Below are 21,781 nucleotides of genomic sequence, written 5' to 3' on the forward strand. Positions count from 1 at the left end.
TAATGGCGTTATTTGGGAAGGTTTTGAAAACTTATCTAAGAGGTGGGACCTAGCTTGCAGTCATTCACTGGAGATTGTCCTTGAGGCCTGTATCTTGCCCTGGCGGCTCCTTGTATCTTTTTCTGTTTCTTTTCTCCCATGAAGTCAACAGGCTTCTCTTCCATGTGATCCTGCCACTCTTCTGTTCTGTTTTTCTCTCTGTAGGAGACTGTTCTAGGGTAGGGGTCCTGGGAAGGGTATAATTATTCTGCCTAGCTCTTTAGCAATGCACATGGTGACCCCGACCTTCCAAGAAGTGGTATTACCTTCCTGAGGGGTGATCCCCTACCTGGATTATTTGACCTGCCCAACTGGAAAGTTAAGTCTCCACCTAGACCCCACAGATTTCATTCTCTTGACCAGGCCTTACTGTTGATCATTTTGTGGATTGCACATTTGGTAACCTTTTCTTCAGACCTTAGACATTCTGTTTTTGTTTGTCTGTTGTTGTTTTCTCTTTGCTTTTCAGATCTTGAGGCCTCTATTGATATATCCCCAAACTCACATATTCTGTCCTTAGTCGAGGCAAGTCTATTAAACACTCCAAAGGCTTTTTCCATTTCTGTTGGCAGCAGGGCTTTTCATCCTCAAAGTTTGTTTCCTTTTGGCTCTGCCTTAGGACTTTGTCCATTGTTCTTACATTCTGTCTGTGTGTCCATCACAGCCATTGTGCATTAATAATTTGTTTTAAATTCCCAGTCTGAGAATTCCAACAGTACTCACTGTTTGCCTCTGGTTCCTATTCCCGCTCCATTTATTGAAGCTGATTTTTGCCTTTTAATGTGCTTTGTTCTTTTCCCGATAACTGAATATGATATAAAAGGAATGGAAATAAATAGACCTTGAATCATTTAGTGGTAAGGGTATTGTGGTGATGTGGAATCATTCTTTAATTGTATAATTAGGTCTTTTTTTTAAGTAGTATTATTGTAAGTTTCACACATTTTTCAGTTCCTTCTACTGCCTTAAGGGAGCTTAGAGTAGGCAGGATTTATGTATGTCTCTTCTACATGGAAAGATAAAAGACTTTGGAGTTGCCTACTTACCTTCCTCCATGTTAGTGAGAGTCTCATAATAAGCCAGGCATTTTGGAGTGTGCTTGTAATCTCAGCACTTTGGAGGCTGGAGCAGAGAAATTCCAGGGACATGTGTGGCTTCGGCTACATAGTAAGCCTCACACAACATAGCTTACTAACTTGATTAAGTTAGGCTTCTCTGATGTTGTATCTCAGAATGATTTCTTTCCCTTTTTATATGTCATATATATGGGGTGATTTTTTCTTTTGTTTTCATAGTGAAAATTTGGTCAATCTCTTCTAAGTAGACTACCACAGAGGTATATAGTCCTCTCATGATTGAAGATTCTGATTCACTGATTGTCCAACTCTTCCCTGATTATGTCCAGTCTGGGTTTTCCTACTGGATTTCTTGTTAGCATGTAGGTGTCTACCTCCTGGTTACTGTTCCAGTAAGTTGTGATTCTCTGCACTTGGCTCTGTTATATCATTCCGTCGCCAGTCTCAGAGAGCTATTGCATGTATCAGTTTGTCAATTAGGATGAACAGTGAGTTGTAAGCTCCTTATGTGCTAGACTGGGAGTGGTATTTTCATATTTGATGTGTATTTCATTTATAATACTTTATTAAAACTTCTCAAGAACCATGTGTCCGCTAAACTAAGACTTTTTAATGCCATGATGAGCTATTTATGTAAAGTCACCTCTGATAAATTTTCCCTTATTTTACGCCTTTTTAAAAAGTGATACTCCACCATGCTCTTACATTTTGTAAGGATTACTGATCTACATCTGATTCAGAGTTAGTCCCATGTGACTACCATCTTTTTAGATTTCGATAAAACCCCAAGTGCCCTCTTTTTTTTGATCTTTTGAGCTGGGGCCCAAAGTGGTCACTTCCCATCCTCTGGGCTTCTCTAAGCACAGACACTTGCCTTCTTCCACCCTCATGGATACCTCCTGTCCTTTGGGAATGATTTTCTCCTTCCAGGAGGAAGCGGAGGGTGAGTGACAGTTTCCTTCCCTGGAATTTGCCGACAGTCTCATCATCTTTTGACATTTCCTACTTTGACATGACATTCTCATCTAAATTGGGCAATGGTGGCTTATCCTGGGATGAGAATGGCAGCCACATTCCATTACTTTTCTCTTTCTTGGTGATACAGATATTCCTGATCCTGTCAGTGACACCCAGCCGTGTTTATGCTTAGCATTGAGTAATGAGCTGTTTTCCCACTTTTATTTTAGAGAAACCTTATTCAGCCTTACTGGAAAGCTGTACTCTGAATAAAATCTTTGGTTCTACATTTGTTTTTTCCTCTTTAAGTGATCACTGTTTGATTTTTTTTATGCATTATAAATTAATTTTGCTTCTAATTCTTTAATTTTTCCTCCAAGCTGTCCCAAATGAGGTATTATGTAGCTAGTTATTTGAAATATAAGAAGTGCAGCCTCACCTTTTCTTTCAATTGCTCCTTTGTCTTAGAAATATGTCTTAAAGGTGGTGTTCACATTTGTGCAATATGAAACAACTAGATGAAAATTGTGAATAATAGTGGAGAGAAATTATATCTGTGCCTCTTACAGATTCTCCCTAGCAAATACTGTGAAAAGTATGGTTTGCTGTGTTTTAGATACTCCATAATTACCATGTGGATGTGAGTTGTTATGGTAACTGGGTTTCCCCTTCTGTTAAATAACAGAGTAAATGGTTGCTTGAGATGCGATTGAATTGTCAGCTTTCAGGCTAATGTTATCCTGATGGGAAATGGGGTGGAGAGACAATGATGGAGGGAGAGGTGCAGGGGGGGGATGTGGGGGAATACTGAATGTTAGGAACTACTTACAAAGAAGTGAGGGCTGGGCACTCGAGGAAGGCATCCTCTTAGTCCCCCTTGTCTTCTTACTGTTTCTCAGGCATAGGGATGGCGGAAAGTTACTTTGTGGCAACAGGGTCACTAATGACAGAAAGTTGAAGCCTCTTACTCACACTTAGGAGAGTGGTGCAGTGAGTGTCTCTTATGGCCTCTAACATGAAGTGGAAGTGCTTTTCCTTCTGGGAATGTAGGAGAGTGATAGTCCTTCGTATCCCAGGTAGCAACTGAAGTCAAATATCGTTGTTCTTTTCCTTTGTTGGGTTTGTTGTGGTGCTGCTGGTGCTGGTGCTGGTGGTGGTGGTGGAGGTGGTGGTAGTGGAGGTTGTGGTGCTGGTGGTGGTGGTGGAGGTGGTGGTAGTGGAGGTTGTGGTGCTGGTGGAGGTGGTGGTAGTGGAGGTTGTTGTGGTGCTGGTGGTGGTGGAGGTGGTGGTGGTGGAGGTGGTGGTAGTGGAGGTGGTGGTGCTAGTGGAGGTGGTGGTGGTGGTGGTGCTGCTGCTGCTGCTGGTGGTGGTGGTGGTGGTGGTGGTGGTGGAGGAGGAGGTGGTGGTGGTGGTGATAGTGGCGGAGGTGGTGGTTATGGCAGAGGTCGAAGTGGTTTTGATAATGATGAACAGGGAAATTGTCTTGCTTTATGAAGTCGGGATCCTAAAATTAATAGCAAATACTTTTTTATCTGTCAGTTCTGCATACTGCTCTGTCTGTCCCACTCCACTTTTACAAAGAACCTCATCAAAAGATTTTCTTACTTGATTTAGAGTAGTTAAAGAAGGGATGCTAAAATGGGTATTATCTTGTTTAAACACATGATGGTGTTTGTTCAAGAAGCAGAACAAGTTGTGTGGTTCCATTAGGCAAACATTTATCAGGAGAAAATGTGAATGATTATGTTTTCTCTCCCAATGTTCTCTTATATTTATGAATTGTGTTTCTAAGCAGGATATCTCCATGAGCTAGCATTTCAGGTGTACTGAATCATAATCTAAATGCTTTCAGAATTTCAGAGTGTAGAGTTTATAGTACTTGCTATAAAATTTTACCTTTTCACTTAGTAGATACTTACCTGAGAATAAATATGTCTGAGCTAGAACATTTTGGGCTTGTACTTAAAACTGTAAAATTTTAAATGATAATTATGTTTTTACTTCAGCTGTGTTGACTCATACAAGTTTGTTTGCTTGTTTGTTTGTGAGATAGACTCTCTCTATTCCTGGCTGTTCTAGAGCTCCTAATGTAGATCAAGCTGATCTCAAACTCACAGAGCTTCATCTGCCTTTGCCTCCTGTGGAGGCCCACAAAGGTTTCCTAGTGAGATCTGAGCTTGCTTTACCCAGCAGGGCTGCATTAGAGGATTGCTTGAATACTTGTGTGGTAACCAGGTGATTGGAAAAGGGTCTGCAATTGGCTGTGCTAGAGGGAGGTTTTTTGCTCCACCCCTTTGCATTCTTATAAAAGGTCCTTTAGAAGAGACAGAAGGGGCTGGTGGATAATGATCCAGGCCCTCCCAAGGCTATCCTGTGTTTCTATCTGTTTCTCTCCCCTCTATCCTTCTATCTAAATATTTCTCCTTCCTCCCTTCTCAAGGGTACCCTGGAGAAAAAGTGGGAGGGGCCTGCCACAGAGAAATGGGTAGGTTCCCCACAGCTTCCTGAGTGTTGGGATTAAAGGTGTGTGCCACTATGTCTGGCTCTAGAAATTTTTATTTTTAAGCTTTGTGTTTCTAGAATGATTGAAAGTTGAATGCCAAGCTGGGTCTGGTGGTGCATGCTTGAGTCCCAACAACTCAAGAAGCTGAGGGAGGAAGATCACACAAAGCCAGCCTAAGTTAATTTAGTGAGCCCTTATCTCAAAATAGAGTGTGAAACAAAGGCTTAGGATATAGCTCAGTGGTAGAGTGCTTGGCTAGCTACTAAGAATATGTGAGGCTTGGAGTTTAATTTCTGGTATTATAACAATAAAAGGTTGGACACCATAGTTATGATGACTTAAAAAATTTTTATTTTATAATTTTAATGTGACAAACATTTCTCTCTGTTAATATGTGCTATATCTAGTTTCAGCTCAGCACATGTACAAAGACAATGTCACAGGTACTTTGAAGGGGTCCTAGAATGAACAGGTTGTGATCTCTGTGCCTTGGAACTGTGTAAGGTTACAGATGTTCATAGAACTATAGAGGTGAGAGAAATCAGTTCAGTCAGGTGAAATGATGGGAAGAGAGGACACTTAAGGCAGAGAGATGAGTGAGTCCATAGGTCCTGCCAAGAGTAGGGAAAATGTGGGAATTGGTTTACAGCTCAGTTCTCCGGAATAAGATTAAATGATACATAGGTACAAAAATTATGGAGAAATTGGTTGAGGTTCTTGAGCAGCACAATTATCTCATAAGTGAATGATGTTGTTTTGATCCTGAGAAGATGTTAAGTAATATAAAATGCTTTATTAACCATTAAAGATTTTGCAAAGAAGTTCTGAGCTAATGCAACAGAGGCAGCACCATTTGCGACGGGCTAGCAGAGGAAAGATTTGAGGGCACTGAAGATCGGATGGGTGGTGTCATAGTCACCTGGGGAGAAATAGCACTAGCCAGTGAGGAAGAAAGTAGGGGTGTGCCACACTTGCATTTCAGAAATTGGCTTGATCATTGAGTCAGGGAAGACACCCAAAATAAGCAAGTCTGAAGTTTCAAACCTTGATAAAAGGGGTATTCATAGACGATATTGACAGAGACAGGGAAGATAATTGAGAGTGGGTTTTTGAGAAACAAGCAGAGAGTATAAGAGGTAGTTGAAGGTGAGAGTCTGGAAACATATTCCAGAAACAGTAGTTTTCTAACTAATTTTGATTTTTTTTAATTAAAAAATTTTAACTGATACATTAAAATGTAAAAAATTGTGTATACCAAGTTATTCATATTTATGAGATACCGTGTAAGGTGTTAATACATGCAGACTATATTTTTATTGAGCTTGAACTTGATATAGATTTCCCTGTTAGTGTATACTCTGTGCATTTTGGCAGGTACATATATTTCTGTAAGCAGCATCAGTCAAGATAAGAATTATCTTAGCATCCTAAAAAATGCCTTCTCACTCTTCATAATCAAATCTGTCACCTTCACCATCTCTATTCTGTCTCCATCTAATTAAAATTAAAGCTTAAAATGCCCTAGGGACCAACCACAATCACCAAGAGCTGACTCTAAGTCCAGCCATTTCCCTCACTGTGCCCAGACAAGTCATCTTCTTGATTTTCTGACTCAAATATTAAACATGGTATCAGCAGTGGGGTGCCAAATGGCATAGCTGAGTGTTTGGAAGCCATTACTCTACAGTATCATGGCACTGTTCTTTCAGAGTTTGTTTTCTCTTATCTGGATGGCTGTAGAAACCTCTGCAAGGCTTCCTTGCTCTGAGCTTTGTCCATCTGTTTTCAGCTGAGTAGTCCGCAAGGTCCTTGTACAATGTAAATGAGATCATCCTGTTCCTCTCAACACCTGAGAATGGCTTCTCTTTAACTAAGAAGGGAAACAAGTTGTGAAAAGTGACCTAGAAGAGTCTGTTAGTCCACCAGAGCTTTCCTTTCCACGTTCCCCTTTCTCAGCTTGCCCACTCCAGCTATTCTGGCTTTTTGACTCCTTCTCACACAGGTCAGCCCTGTGCCTGTGTATGGCCTTTGATATGTTTTCTGGTTTTGCTGTTGGTTTGCTTTAGATTGAGATGACATCCAGAGCATGCATCAGCCATGCTAAAGCTTAGCTTTCACTGCCTCTCACAGGCAGCAGTGTTGTGCATCTCTTCCCTTTCTATTGCTCAAGAATATTTCAGTCACTTCCAAATGAATTGTGTTCCCATTAAACAGCCCCTTCTCATTTCTCCTGTCTTCTCTCTCTTACTCTCTACCACCAGCAACCACTGCTCTGCTTTCTGTCCTCGTGGGTTTGCCCATTCTGGTTATTACATACAGATAGAATCCTATAATGTGATCGTTTGTGTCTGTCTTCTTTTGGTTTGGTACATTTTCAGAATTTATCCACAGTTTAGCATTTCAGCATGCAATAGGACTTTGTTTCACTAATATTACATCTTATGCATCTATAGACTGTCTTATTGATCCATAGATGGAAATTTAGGTTACTGTTTTAAAATTTAATTTAATTTTTTGCTTTTGTGAACATGGTAATATGGGCATTTATTTACAAATTCTTGTTTGAAATAATTGTGGATTCTATCTAGAAATGGAACTGCTATGTTCATATTCTGAGAAACTATCAAACTTTTCCAATAGCTGAACCATTCTGGATTCCCTTCAGCATGTGCTTCCTCACTATTGGCAAATTTTCACTCACACTTAACCCTCTCAGTGAGATCTACTGTGAGCACTCTGCTAACCTTGGAGCTTGCTCCAGCCCTCACCTTTATTTCTTTAGCATGCTTCTTCCCTTTGCATGCTTGTCTGGCCTCCTTTTTAGATGCATGAACGATGTTTCATCATACTCACCATGTCATACATTTGGAGACTTTCCTCTTACTCTTTCGGAAGACAGAGGACCTTTGTGTCCAAGGAGTCCTTCTCACTGTGAGAGTATGTGTGTTTGGTTATAGGGAAAACTAAGTTTCTCATGTTTATTAAAGCTCATTGACACAGTGTTTACTGACCCTGCTGTAGTAGCTGCTGGGTAACTAGATTTGCAACTTTGTGAATATTTACTATGTCATTGACTAGGTTTCCTGAAGACTTCTCAAGAGTCTAGCAAATTAGACATAATTTTCATACTTTATAAATGCTGATTGAGTTTATTTTTCAGGCCAGCAACTTCAACCTCAAAAATAGGCAATTTTAATACCTATGTATTATTGCATTGCACTAACTTTCTAGTGATGGTTATGGAAAGCCTTTTGGCCTGAGACACAAATGAAAAGCGCCTGTCTTCCAGCATGCTCTTTCCCTAAGTCTCTTTACCGAGGGAACAGTCAAGAGAGTGCTTTTAAAGATATCTACTCAGGCCGGGCAGTGGTGGCGCACGCCTTTAATCCCAGCACTTGGGAGGCAGAGCCAGGTGAGTTCGAGGCCAGCCTAGGCTACCAAGTGAGCTCCAGGAAAGGCACAAAGCTACACAGAGAAACCCTGTCTCGAAAAACCAAAAAAAAAAAAAAAAAAAAAAAAAAAAAAAAGTCTCCTCAGCTAAGTCCAGGGCACCCTAAGATTGAGGTATAAGTCCATAAAACATGGGGCCTCAGGTTGGAATCTAGGCCAGAGTGTTCCCTAAGCCTCTGCATCTGATCCCCTCAGTGTGGTCAGAGCCACAGGATTCGTTGGGCCTTCTGCTGATGGCCACTTTCAGAGTGGTTTCTGGGCACGAGTGGCTTTCTTTTTCTCACCATTCCAGTTGTTCCTTACATTCACATTTTCCCAGAATTCATTCCCTTCTCAAACTCAGTATTAAGGAGGAACTGAAACTATTGTCTTTCCAAAGGATTCAGTGTTCTCTTCGTCAATGTGCTAAGGCTGACAAGAGTTCTTAGTCGTACAATGATACCCATTGATTATATGGCAGGAGAATTTGAAAATGTTTTGTGTTTCTTAAGTAAGAGATAAAAATTCAACTTGTATTATTTGAATGTTGTTTCTATTAACTCTGGGTATCAGAGTAGGGGCTAATGATAATGTGTTTTGTGACTAGAGAACATAGTTCATAGGGAAAAAGGGAAAGCATTTGGAAACAGAGGGCCTCCTTCCCAGCTGGATATGTGGCCTAGGTTACTGTGTTTTTTTCTGCATAGTCTAAGAACAAGCAGGGGCTGGAGGGCTCATTCCTGCTATTGGCAAACACACTGACAAGGCAGTATAAATACTCAGTCAGAAAAAAACGTCTTTATAATTTCTTCCAGTCACTTCATGGTCCCAGTCTCCATTTCCTGCTGTTTAAATATCTAATCTTTGAAAAAACAGCAGTGGCACCAGAAGTGATAGACAAAAGTGGGAATTAATCCCATTGTTCTCTGCTGCCCCACGTCCTGTAGAGTCTTCACAGTTGTCCTTGCAGTCTGTTTATGCCCATTGCTGGCGCTTGTGCCAGCAGGAAAGGTTCTGGTGGAGTGCGTGATGGTCCTTGTCATCCACAGTCCCTTGCATAGTAGGTTCTCTCTCTCTCTCTCTCTCTCTCTCTCTCTCTCTCTCTCTCTCTCTCTCTCTCTCTCTCTGGTTTTTCGAGACAGGGTTTCTCTGTGTAGCTTTGTGCCTTTCCTGGAACTCACTTTGTAGACCAGGCTAGCCTCAAACTCACAGAGATCCGCCTGCCTCTGCCTCCCGAGTGCTGGGATTAAAGGCGTGCGCCACCACCGCCCGGCGAATAGTAGGTTCTCACTAGGATGAGAATGCAGCATACCCAGCTGTATTCAGCTATATTGTCTCTCCTATCAAGAGACACTTGAAAATATTCTCAAAATACTAGGAACCGGTCTGAAGCAGCAGTTACTGTAATTCTGTCATAATTATATACAAACTTCCCTCTCTCTTCTATAGGGAGGTGGTTGAAAGTTTAGGGACATGGATGAAAGTGTTTGTTGAGTTTAGGGATGCGTGAACAGCACTGTAGCTGTCTGTCTTCGGGCATCTTGAACAGGCACGGACTCTGGGAAGATGTGCTGCAATGCTGTGTACTAATAGGTAGAAACAGAAATGACTACGAGAGCCAGATGCTTTGTCGGGGCTTTGCTCGGAAGTAGATCTCACTGTTGGCATGTGTTGTTTTTCCCTTGTACACTAGCTGGCTGGCCGGCGGTGCACACAATGTGTACTGTGCTGATCTGCATGCTCTTTTCACTGTGGTCTCTACACAGTGTGGTTTCTGTTGGCAGTTTATGTTTATTACTTCAGAAGTGGTCATATTTGAAATCCAGGCTATGAGTAATATTTTTTTATTTAATATCACTAGGGGGTTTGTTAGACAGTACCCTGCTCTTTGGCAAGAGGTTTTATAGCCTTCCCCCCTGGTTTTCAGAGGATTTGTATTACAAATACATCTTAACTTGTTATTATTGCAGGGTTTCATTTGCTTTAACTTAGAAAATCCCAGGCTTACTTCATTTTGTCTTTAGAAAATTCCAAACTCTGTTCAACTGGGAATATTGAAAAGATATCATTTGTGGTTCCAATCCTGAACTAACTTGGTTTGTTTTAGAGAAGAAACCACTTAAATAGAGCTGGTGTTTTTGTTTTTTTCTGAGTTCTGTGTAGTCTAACATGCTTCTGCCCATCTTTCCCACAGGTCCACGTCCAGCCGTCAGAATGGCACCGTGCACTCTTTCTTCCACAGGCCTGGCTTGCATATATGACTCGAGCTTACCATGCTGTTTTACAGGTAAGGACACGGCTGTGCTTTGTGGGAGAGCATTTCCCCTTCATCACTGATTTTAAAACAATGTGTATTTAGTGTTTCAAGTATTTACTCTCTGGGGCTGACTACACAGCATCTGCCATCCCCTGCTTCTAAAGTTCCAGTGAAAAACCAAGGTTCAACTGCAATAAGATCCCCTGGGAAACAAAGGAGTTCGTTGGGCTTATTTACAAAGCATGGGTGTGGCTTTTTGACAGGAATTGGGGTGATCCCAAGCAGCCTCCCTGGAAAACCTTGCCTTAGCATGAATGATGATTTCTTTCTGGCTGCATAGATGAAGCCCCCTTTCCCTAAGCTTCTGTAGCCTATATCTGTTAGCCTCTCCCCGAAACCCCCAAATCCTATGCCATTAGGGCAGAATTGCGCACAACTGGTTAGAAGGAGTATGTGAATGCTCAGGTGTGGGTTCCATGACCTTCTCCACCATCTCCTCCTATGAAAGAATGTCAGTGTTCAACAAGCCCAGTTGGATGATCTTTTGCAAGCAGCACAGCTGACCTCCTGAAGGTAGAGATTGTTCTGCACAGAGGATCATGTTGAAAAAGTGTAAAAGTACTTGGGAAAAATAGTACTATCAAAAATGCAATGGTTCCTTTTGCTTATAAGAAATGTAGGGCTTGAGGTAGTGGTGGCTCACACCTTTAATCCCAGCACTTGGGAGGCAAAGGCAGGTGGATCTCTGTGATTTCGAGGCTAGCCTGGTCTAAAAGAAAGTTTCAGGACAGCCAGGACTGTTACACAGAGAAACCCTGTCTTGAAAAAATAAAAACAACAGCAGCAACAAAGAAATGTAAGGCTTGGGGCATCTGTCTGTCTCTTACACATATGCACACCCTTCAAGGAAGACAGGGTGGAAAACTCTGGCATATATTTTTATAAGTTCATTCAAGAAGTAGAAATGCAACAGTTGTGATGTCTTTCTTCTACATAGTACCTACATCTTAAGTACTACACTCCCATCTAATTCATTTTCCCCTGTCCTGTTGTGACAGTGGTGTTCAGACCTCAATCTCTGTGTAACTAAAAGTATCAGTTGCTGCCCATTGCCATGCAGGGGACTTTTAAAATGGGACTGTGAGAATCAGATCTGCTTTGAAAGGCATTCTGAAATGAAGCACTGAATTGCCTCTGGTGAATGCAGAAAGTCACCGAGCAGTGATATGACTGCTTCACTTACATATTTCAAGGTCTAATATGCCACCAGGACCACTTGTGGCCAGTTGGCCAAAGGAACTTTCAGCCAACAGGTCTGCATGCTGATTCCTCTTGTGTCATTTGCAGGGAAGGATAGCAGAGCTGGAGCTGCAGTTGCAGCATGGCAAAGAAGGACCCGAGGAGGTGCAGTACAAGCGCAGCACAGCATGGCTCTGGTAAGGAGATGACATTCTGCTGCACACTGTTGTCATGGGCCATGAGCAATGATGGGAACAGCACATGCCTTAAATGCTTCCATGCTGACTGCATTCCCTTCTGTATGAGCCAGAGGGAACTCGGAAGACCCGATAGGTTATTTTCACCTACTCCCTAGATATGATAAGGAACACTGTTTTCAGAACTATGTATACACACACACACGTGTGTGTGTGTGTGTGTGTGTGTGTGTGTGTGTGTGTGTGTGTAGGCATTCCCATTCATCAGCATCTGTGAGAAATTGGTATCAGTTTCCCCTGCAGAGAGCAAAACCCACTGAAGCCCATGTCATATACACAGCATAATATTGATATGTCATCTATGCACATCCTCCTACATGTAAACCACCTCTAGGTTACTTTGGGAATGTATACAGTGTAAATTCTGTGACTGTCTTTGTGCTGTGTTGTTTAGGGAAAGTGACAAGCGTCTATACAAGTGCAGTCCAGACACAATGTTGCCTACCTATTTATATCTATGTTTGGTCATATCTATAGACGTGGAACTTACAGGTACAGAGGGCTAGCTGAATATGTCTATACATTTTTTCTCCTAATGCAGTGTGGGAATGGTTTGGTCCCCTCAACGCTGTTTCTTATAACTGATTGTTTTAGTGCTTTTGAATAAAATTCTATTTTCCTTACTCAATTCATTGCCACTCCACCTCATATGTAGTCTAGAATTATTCCTCTTCTCCTCTGTTCCTCAAAACATCTTCAGGATTGTGACAGTCTCTCTGTCTCAAACCTTCACTTTCCCCAGCAGATGCTCCCTAGTGTGTTCCTACTACATTACCTGGGAATATATAAATGCTAACACATTAAGAGCAACATAAATTGTTACATAGTTGAGAAGAATAGTTTGTCATATTAATTGATGCAGCAACCTAAATGTAAAGGAATTGCCTGGAACCTAAATAGCTTTGTCTATATCCACAGGTTGCTTTATTCAAAATTGGACAAAAGTTACTTGATTGTAGAAAATAAAATATTTAGGTATTTGATTCTGTTCTGTTTTATTTTATTGATTTTTTTTAAGGCAATGGATTTAGCATTAGGAATTAAGAATTTGGGTTTCACTTCCTGTTAGTTTTTTCTAAATTTTGTTATTTTATATATATGGGTATTTTGATTTTGCTTGCATGTCTGTCTGTGCATCACATGCACATAGTTTCCACAGAGGCCAGACGAGGGTATCAGAGCTCCTAGAACTGGAGTTATAAATGACTGTTAGCTGCCATGTGGGTGCTGGGAATTGAACCCAGATCTTGTGAACCATCTCTCCAGCCCTCCTATTTGCTGTTTTAAGATCTAGTTTTGATTTGTCTTCTAGAAGTGATAATTTGACAGGAATATTCTATTTACTACATTCTCAAAGATATAGAACTATGGACATAAGCCTCTGATGAAACTCACAAGCTGTATGGATGTGAATCTTAGGGGGAAATGGCCCTGGGTGTTTCATTAGTGTAGTGTAGATCAGGGGACTTGGCTGGACAACTGATAAGTAACTGACAGGCTATTTTGAAAGGAGCTCTTCAGCAACTTTATTTGAACACAGTCCCAATCCAAATAAGACATTTCTTTATTATTTCAAATGTATTTATTATTTTCTGTGTGCCAGGCATTGTTCTGTGCATAGAAAAACAGCATTTCCTTGTTCTCCCTAGCCTTATAAACCACTGAATAGAGAACAGATAATAAACAAACAGACAAATGGAATAGGACAGATTTTGATTAGGCAAAAGTAGTAGGAAGCGAATGGGCTGGGGTGAGTAGGAGGAGCTGAGGGGTTCCTCTCTTCCATGGAAAGTTCTGGAGTACCTCTTTAATAATATGGCCTTGAGATGAGACCTGACGTGATGGAATGAGCCAGTCTGTAGGCAAGGGAAACCCTGCAACGGAATAGTGAATCCCAGGGAACACTCTAGAAAGTGAAGCCAGTGCGGCATGTTGAGAACAAGGAAGGAACTAGGTGTGACAGAGTTCTGGAGATCAAGAGTCTCTGTGAGAGGGCTAGGTACCATTGGTGGATCTGAAACTGGGTATCTGCTTCCTGATTTGGAAGGAGTGCTCTAAGTGTTATGGTGAAGGCAGCTTCTGCAGAAATTGATTAGGATTCTGCTGCAATAATTCAGACAAAAGATGGGAGAGTCTTAGGTTGGGGTACTAGCAAGAGAAGAATGAAAAGTCAATTTTGAATCTGTTTTGAAGGCAGGCAGGCAGGCTCATAGGTTTATAATTTCATAGGTTTAACTTACTGATTTAAATGGAAGATGTGAAAGATGGACGTCAGGGGTGAAACACTGATTGAAAGAGTGGAGCTTCCGCTGACTAAGTCAAGGAAAATAGCAGTCAAGACAGCTGATCTTACCAGATTTGAGATCTGAAAGGTATGAGATACTCAATAAGGTCTCGAACTAGAGACACCAAGTAGGTTGTTGAGTCTAGAGTTTAAAGGAGACATGAAGATTAGAGCTATCACTTTGGGAATCATTTGCATATTGATGACAGTTAAAATTATGATGCTGGATAAAATCTAGGAAATTTGTAAAAAAAAGAGAATTTCAGAGGATTGAGCCCTGGACTACTTCAGCGTTTTATGGAGGGGATGATGAAGAGAGAACCATTAACTAGGCAGAAAACTAGCAATCGGTAATAGAAGAGAAGCAAGGACAGACAGTGATCCAAGAAGGGGACCAGCATTGTGTCAAATACTGAAGATGGATATTGAGAACTGATCATTCAGTCTAGCCTCTTGAAAGTCTTCTGTGACCATCAAGGGAACTGTTTGGGTGGAATTGTGGGATAAAATCCAGACTAGTGATGGACCTAAAGTAGAAGGAGATGAACTTGAATCAGGCATAGTGTGTGAGAATGGTCGCAGTGTAAGCAGCACTTGGAGGGTCCTTTGTTTTCCTAAGAGCGTAGATATTACGACATCTTCACTTGCTAAGGACAGTGGTACAAGAAGGGGACACCGGTGATGCAGCGGAAAGAATGGGGTCGCAGGAGCTCTGGTGTGCCCATGCATGCCTGTCAACAGACAGCCCTCATGTGTTCCTATCACACACTGAACACTAAAGGATTACAGAAAGTGTGGACATCTGTAGATCAATTGGGCACTCAATTACTTTTTAAAATATGCTTGTGGTCTATAAGAGCAGTTCGCAAGTATGTGAAAAGCTTGGTTCATTACGGATGACTTATTCTCAGGAATGGTAAGCCACTAAGAGTTGATTATATGTCAGATGCAAAAAGTTAGGGACATAAAGTTTTATATACAAAAAAAAAACCTTGAGGGGCTGGAGAAATGGCTTCATGGTTAAGAGTACTTTCTGCTCTTGTGAAGGACCCGAGTTCATTCTCATAAGGTGGCTCACAATCTCTTGAGATTCCACTTCCAGGTGACCCAATACCATCTTCTGGCCTCTGTGTGCACCCACACATATGTGGTGTGGAGGTGCGCGTGCACGCGCACGCGCGCGCACACACACACACACACACACACTTCAAAATAAAAATAAACCTTCAAAGAATTTAAAAAATGTAAATCTGACAGAGTGCTTTCTGCTGTACCTCACAGCTTTTATGTTGGAAAAGCTGTCGTAGTCTATAAATATTTACACTGAGCATACCTACCTTCCAGACCATAGGTATGATTATCTTCTTTTGGCTTTGGTATTTGAAGTTGTATTTTATATATACATACAGTGATTTCTGTATATACAATTTGGATACAGTAAATTGATATTTTGGTGAGTTCTAATGCAAAAGGAGAGAACGGTATCATTTGGGACTGCCATAACAACAGTGCTGTAGACTGGGTGGCTTCAACAGCAGAAGACTTTTTCCCTTCTCTGGAGTCTGGGAACCAGTGTATCTGGTAAGTCCTCCCATCCTGCGTATCCTCACGTGGGAGAAACAGAGGAAGCAAGCTTCCTCATGCCTGTTCTTGTGAGAGCACTAAGCCTCTCTGTGCAGGCTTTCCCTCCAGTTACTATCAGCCTAGGTTTGGGAGAAGGCCACACCCAGTCTACAGAAGAGTAAAACGAAAGACACTGTGCACCGCCACTCCCGGGATGGCTGGGACACAACGCTGCTTGTCTGTCCTTGGTTACATTGTCTCCTTGCCTGCAGCCGCTAGCATCCTACAGACAGGAAAGTAAAGCCCTTGTTAATGTCCTTTTCCAGAGCTGGCTCTGCACTTGCACCCTTAAGACCCAGAGGCATTGCTGGAAGTTTTAAAATAATTTCTCACATTCACTGTTGTGTGTCAGAGCATATAGGCATGCATGGGCCACAGTGTGTAAGTGGAAGTCGGGGAAATTGTAGGAATTTAATCTCTTTCTTTGTACCATGTGGTTCCCAGTGATCAAACATAGGTCGTCAGGTGCCTTTGCCTGCTGAGCCATGTGACTGGCCTTCTGGAGGTTCTTATAAGTTAATGAATAAGATAGTGGGTGCAGTCCTTGGTGTCATATAAGCTGTGTCTGTTTTCCAACTTTATTGCAGGGTCAGAGACATGCTGACTGATGAGATCACCAAGACAGCTGCGAAGTAAGTCATTTATTCTCCTACCCAACATACTAATAAGCCTTTCACTCCTGGACAGGTACACATACTTTCTCCTTCTGGGGCATTTCATAATATTGAGAACTAAAAAGTAATTTTTTTTTATAGAAAACCATTGTTACTCATGTGAACTATATCAATTCTCAGTACGTGTGCCTTTTTGTACACACAGAGGGACTGGTACAAATACATAGCTCTTTAATCGAGAGATACTCAACTTGAACACCTAACAAAATGCCATGTGGTTTGGCTTACATTTAAAGGATTATACTTTAGTTCCAGGAGGAGAACTGAATTCTGGAGCATGTGAGTTACATTGGGTCTGCAAATAGATTATTAGATCTCAGTTGCAAAGCAGCAAATAAAGTGGGGCCCTCTCTTACACTTCCTGGTCGCTATGGGGTCCAGTGTGTCTAAAAATTGGATTCTAATTAGCAATTAGTCTGGCCTTGGATAAACCTCATCGGCTCGATGACAGACTTTAAAAATGAATTTTATATATACAACACTAATACAAAGACTCAGTAAAAGGTGATGTCAGTTATATCCTGGTGATGGTTTTAACAAAAATTGCTTGAGTGTTACTGCCGTGAGGCTTTTTATTTACCTTAAGCCAAAATTCACTAAGGAAATTACAGCCTAATGAACTTACTTGCCGGAGCAATCTCTTCAGGCCTCTCCGCTAACAAGCTGACTAATTGTTCCTGGCAGCAGAGACACAAGCCAGTTGCGTTCATAGCTCCCTTCCTCCGTCACGTTCTGCTGCTGTGTCATGTTGCCTCGATTTCTTCTTAGTCTCCCACTGACACAGGCACACCCCTGCCCTTGGATTTTATGTGCACCGAAGCCCATGTCCTATACAAGTATTTAAGTGCAATGTTATGTACCCTAGCCATATCCTGGGACTTTGTGTAGCTAAAAAGATTGGGCATTAGGAAAACAGAAACAAACAGCCACATAATTGTAAAGTCCATCTCAGCACATGCTCATTAATTACTCACTCCCTCGCCCCCCCTCCAACTGAATAAAGGAAAAGGGAACTGGTGGTCTCCCCACTGCTGGGGTGGGCCTGGGGAACCCCTGCAGAAAGGATCCCTTAGGAATGCGTGTGCTCTGCCGCACAGGTGAGGGTGGCGCCCTTGCCTCCTTTCCTTTCTCGGTTTGTGTTCTTGTGCGGTGTTGTTCTTGCATCCTGTTAGAAGCAGGGCGTTTGGAGCAGAAAGCTTGGATGATGCAGAAATAAGCAGGTTGGTGTTGAGACAAACTATAACTTTGACTCTGAAGTCAGCTTTATACCCCTGGTCTTAAATCTTATTTCAACATGACTTTTCTCTATAGATTTTTTTGAAGCAACACATTGCTACTAGTACCCAAGGTCAGTGTGTTCACATTCTCAGGGGTACACAATAAAACAATTCAGATTCTTATAGGAGTACCACCTTTTTATCAAAAACTTCACAGTATAATTTTTTTTTTAGATTTTATCTTAATAAAACAATTGGGATAGGGCTCAGTGGTCCAGAGGCTGAATGACAGTGACAGAAGAGGAGAAAATGGCTGCCACTTTCTCTGCATCTTTCCAGTGGCTTTCTTCACCCAGGCAGAGACCTTGCTTCTACCCTCTGACAGCTGAGCTGGCACCTTGAATGCCTGAGCCCGGGGATGGTTTTGTTCACTCATGAGTTGAATGCAGAAAGTAACTTCCAGTCACAGAGTTACTGACTTGCTCATTTGAGAGAGTATTTTCGAGAATCGGGGTTATGACTAAGGGAGAACCAGAACATGGGTAAGACAGATGACTGATGGCAATTTGTTTTCATTGTTATTAATTAAATGGATTTGAACTCAAAGACAAAAATCCCCAAATGATTGGGTCACTTTGCTGATATGTAATGCAATACTTTGTCCCTCAGAAAGCATCACTGAAACTCATCCTTCCTTGGGCTTTTTAATTAGGTTAATGACATCAGTTTGTTCCAAAGGACAATTTAATTAAAATGTCAGTGGTGTTGCTTAGATAAAGACTGTACTGATGCTGACATGTTATTATGCAAATTAGTCACAGCTGTTTGACTGGTAGGGGATAGTTATTCGAGTAACAAGGGGGTGAGTTTGTGCTGCTCTGGTTGTAGACTTTTCACCAGCCAGCTCTTCCTTGAATGTTTTGCTAAGTATGCAGTGTGGACTGTAACAAGCTTGAGATAAGCAAGCTCTCCAGTCCTGGAGTCTTCTCCAACTGTGAACTTCAACCATGGATGCTTTGTGTAGACTGAGCAATTATGTTCTATCTGGAAATTAATGTCTAGATAAAATTCAGGTTACATCCAAAGATCTACTTACCAGTGGCCTTAAATATATTTCCTTCATTTTTCTACAGTGCATCCTCAGGTGTGTCAAGACCAGTGAAATAAAATGATTTGCAGTGCTGTTTTAAAGCAGGCAAGAGCTAGAGAGATTGCATGGTGGTTAAGAACACACACTGCTATTGCAGAGGACCCAGGTCTGGATCTCAACACCCATGGCAGGCAGCTCACTCCTGTAACTCCAGCCCCAGAGGATCTGATTTCCTCTTCTGGTCTCTGATGGCTTGATGGCATCAACACACACATCATACACTCCTGTGGACAATGGACGTACATACATACATATGTACATACATACATACACACAAGTTTAAAAATCAAAACAAATCTTTCAAAAGAAATGGGTTAAATTCCTTTGTAACTTAAGTGTTATAAAGATACTTTTTATGTAAGATGCCTGTTTAGTGAGATTTGATATGCAATTTTGGGTAGCCATTTAACTGTGTGTTTTCTGTATAGTGAGAAGACTAAAGATTTCATTTTCAGATTACTGAGAATTTTAAACAGCTCCTTCTTCTTCCCTCCTCCCCTCCCTTTCTCCTCCACAGTCCATCCTTAGGGACTAATGTTTCCACAGCCTCAGTGGGAGCCATTTATTTGGACCCCTAGGAGTTCTTCCAGGTTTTTCATCCCAGGCCTCAGTAGGAATGTTGATGCCTTACTGACTCAAGGCCGACCTCCAGAAGACTGAACTGAAGAGGGCTGGACAGAATGAGCAAGCTGTAGAGCAGGTGCTTCTGCTCGGGGTGGGAGAGAGAGAAGCAGAAAGGGTTAGGTAAATGAAAAGACTTTATTCCTATAAAATAGAGGCAAACATACAAGAACACATGTTCTAGGAGCCTTTTAGTACTTGTTCATCTGTGTGCAGACTGATCTGGAGGTAGATACTAGGCTTGCTTGGGGAGCTGGTGTGAAGGTCTTCTCATCTTCTGGGTCTGCTTTAACCCTGTACTGCATTTAATAAATGCATGCAGTGAACTCAGGCTTAGGTTCCATTCCAGGGCTCTGGAGACATTCTCTGTGGGACACCATGGGGTTGCAATTACATGCCCAAGAGTAGGTTCTTGAGATGGGAAGTTTCTCTCGCAGACAGCAGCTCATCATTCAGAGCTTTCTTCCATAGGATTAGCCTGGGGTATGGAATAATACAAAGTGTACATTTTTACATGCTAAGTATGTATGAAAATTAGGTAATTTTTATGATGCCAAGTTATGAAGTAAAAAATAGGAGTTTTATTGTTAATATTAGAAAGCTATCATTTGAATTATATAACAGGACAACTCTCAACCCAAGTGGTCTAAAAACAACCCCCGCCAACCTCCCATCTTATCTGGAATCGCTAAGTCATATTACAAAGTGGCCCTAAGGCTTCTGGCTTTGATATAGTGGGATAAGGGAGAAGGGGAGTCATGATGACCAGAAGTTGCCACATGTTAGGTGGGAGTAAAGGACACTTGTGACCTGATTTAGGGGAAGCTGGTTTCATACACTCCTGCTTCAGAAGAGGCCATTACACTTTGCTAGGTGTTTAATTCTATTTTGGGGATAAATCAATAAATTCAAATTGGCTAAAAATGACATAGAAGAATATAGGTTGGGAAATGCTATGTCAGAGAATGAAATGAGACGTGCAGGAAGAAAACGCAGAAATAAGAGCTTGTATGTCTAAGTTGCACAAGGTCAAAATGGCCATTCGAGGAGAGTTAAAAATCAGCTCTAGTGTCAGCACACAAGTTATTGGTATCTGGGGGGAAACAGACCTACAGGTTTTAAAGGATATATTTCTTTTTATTTGATTTTGTTTTATTTATTTTCAAGACAGGGATCACCAGGTATCCCTGACTGTCCTGGAACTCACTATATAGACCATGATGACCTTGAACTCACAGAGATCTGCCTGCCTCTGCTTTTGAGTGCTTGGATTAAAGGTGTGCACTGGCACACCTGGCTTCTTTTTTTTTTGTTTTGTTTTTTGTTTTTTGTTTTTTGTTTTTCGAGACAGGGTTTCTCTGTGTAGCTTTGGTGCCTGTCCTGGATCCTGCTCTGTAGACCAGGCTGGCCTCAAACTCACAGAAATCTGCCTGGCTCTGCCTCCCGAGTGCTGGGATTAAAAGTGTGTGCCACCGCCGCCCAGCCTGGTTGGTTATTTTTATTTTCTGTGTATCAGTGCTTTGTCTGCATATGTGTATGTATTGTGTGTATGTCTGGGGCGCATGGAGTTTAGAAGAGTTTTGTCTGTATATGTATGTGTATCATGTGTATGTCTGGGGTCCAATGGAGTTTAGAAGAGTTTGTCTGTATATGTATGTGTATCATGTGTATGTCTGGGGCCCATGGAGTTTAGAAGAGTTTGTCTGTATATGTATGTGTGTCATGTATATACCTAGGGGCCATGGAGTTAGAAGAGTTTTGTCTGCATATGTGTGTGTATCATGTGTATGCGTGGAGCCCGTGGAGTTAGAAGAGTGTCAGATTCCTGGAACTGGAGTTACTGATGGTTGTGATTGCCATGCTGGGAACTAAACTCAGGTCCTCTTAAGAACAACAAGCAGTCTAACCAGTGAGCATCTCTCTAGTCCCCCGGACCTGCATTCTCATTCTGGTTCTAACCAGGTTTGTGCTGCAGCGGCAGGGCTCTGCCACCTTGTCTGCTCTCCCATGATAATACCTTCTCTCCTGGTCTTCTGAGTCCTTTCTTGGCTTTTCTTAACACAGGGAGAGTCCGGTGGTCAAAGGGAATGCACTGTTGGCCTTGAGCAGCCTTGCTGTCGTTGTGTCCAAGCACGAAGCTAGCCTTTCCACAGATTCTGATGGAGTCTTGGAGGTGAGTTGGGGAGGATTTAGGGCATGTGGGCTTTTGGTTACATCTCCTCAGCCCTGACTTAGGTGGCCTGGGCCTGGGTTTACAAGGTTAAATTCTGTGACTGCATCTTCAAATCCTATAACATGAATCTTAAAAGTCTTATAATTAAAAAACCCAGAGCCGGATATTGGGATGAAGGCTGAAAGATCAGAGAAGCAGAACAGCCAGCCACTAGCTTACCTCTATAAAATCCTCAGCCTCAAGAGAGCGAGTTCCTGTTTCCTCACACCTTATATACCTTTC

At 41.8% G+C, this 21,781-nt stretch overlaps 1 protein-coding gene across 5 annotated transcripts in view; it reads left to right on the forward strand.

The window, feature by feature from the left end:
• The window catches only part of Focad (focadhesin), a 301,255-nt gene that overhangs the window by 216,692 nt on the left and 62,782 nt on the right, over window positions 1-21,781 (forward strand). For all 5 annotated transcript variants that reach the window (XM_028859771.2, XM_037202700.1, XM_028859770.2 and 2 more), the window contains 4 exons: window positions 10,199-10,291; window positions 11,609-11,697; window positions 16,252-16,296; window positions 21,391-21,499. In XM_028859771.2, the coding sequence (XP_028715604.1) occupies window positions 10,199-10,291; window positions 11,609-11,697; window positions 16,252-16,296; window positions 21,391-21,499 (336 nt within the window). The remainder of the gene's footprint in view (window positions 1-10,198; window positions 10,292-11,608; window positions 11,698-16,251; window positions 16,297-21,390; window positions 21,500-21,781) is intronic.

The sequence above is a fragment of the Peromyscus leucopus genome, chromosome 2 (genome assembly GCF_004664715.2).
Source record: "Peromyscus leucopus breed LL Stock chromosome 2, UCI_PerLeu_2.1, whole genome shotgun sequence".
NCBI lineage: Eukaryota > Metazoa > Chordata > Mammalia > Rodentia > Cricetidae > Peromyscus > Peromyscus leucopus.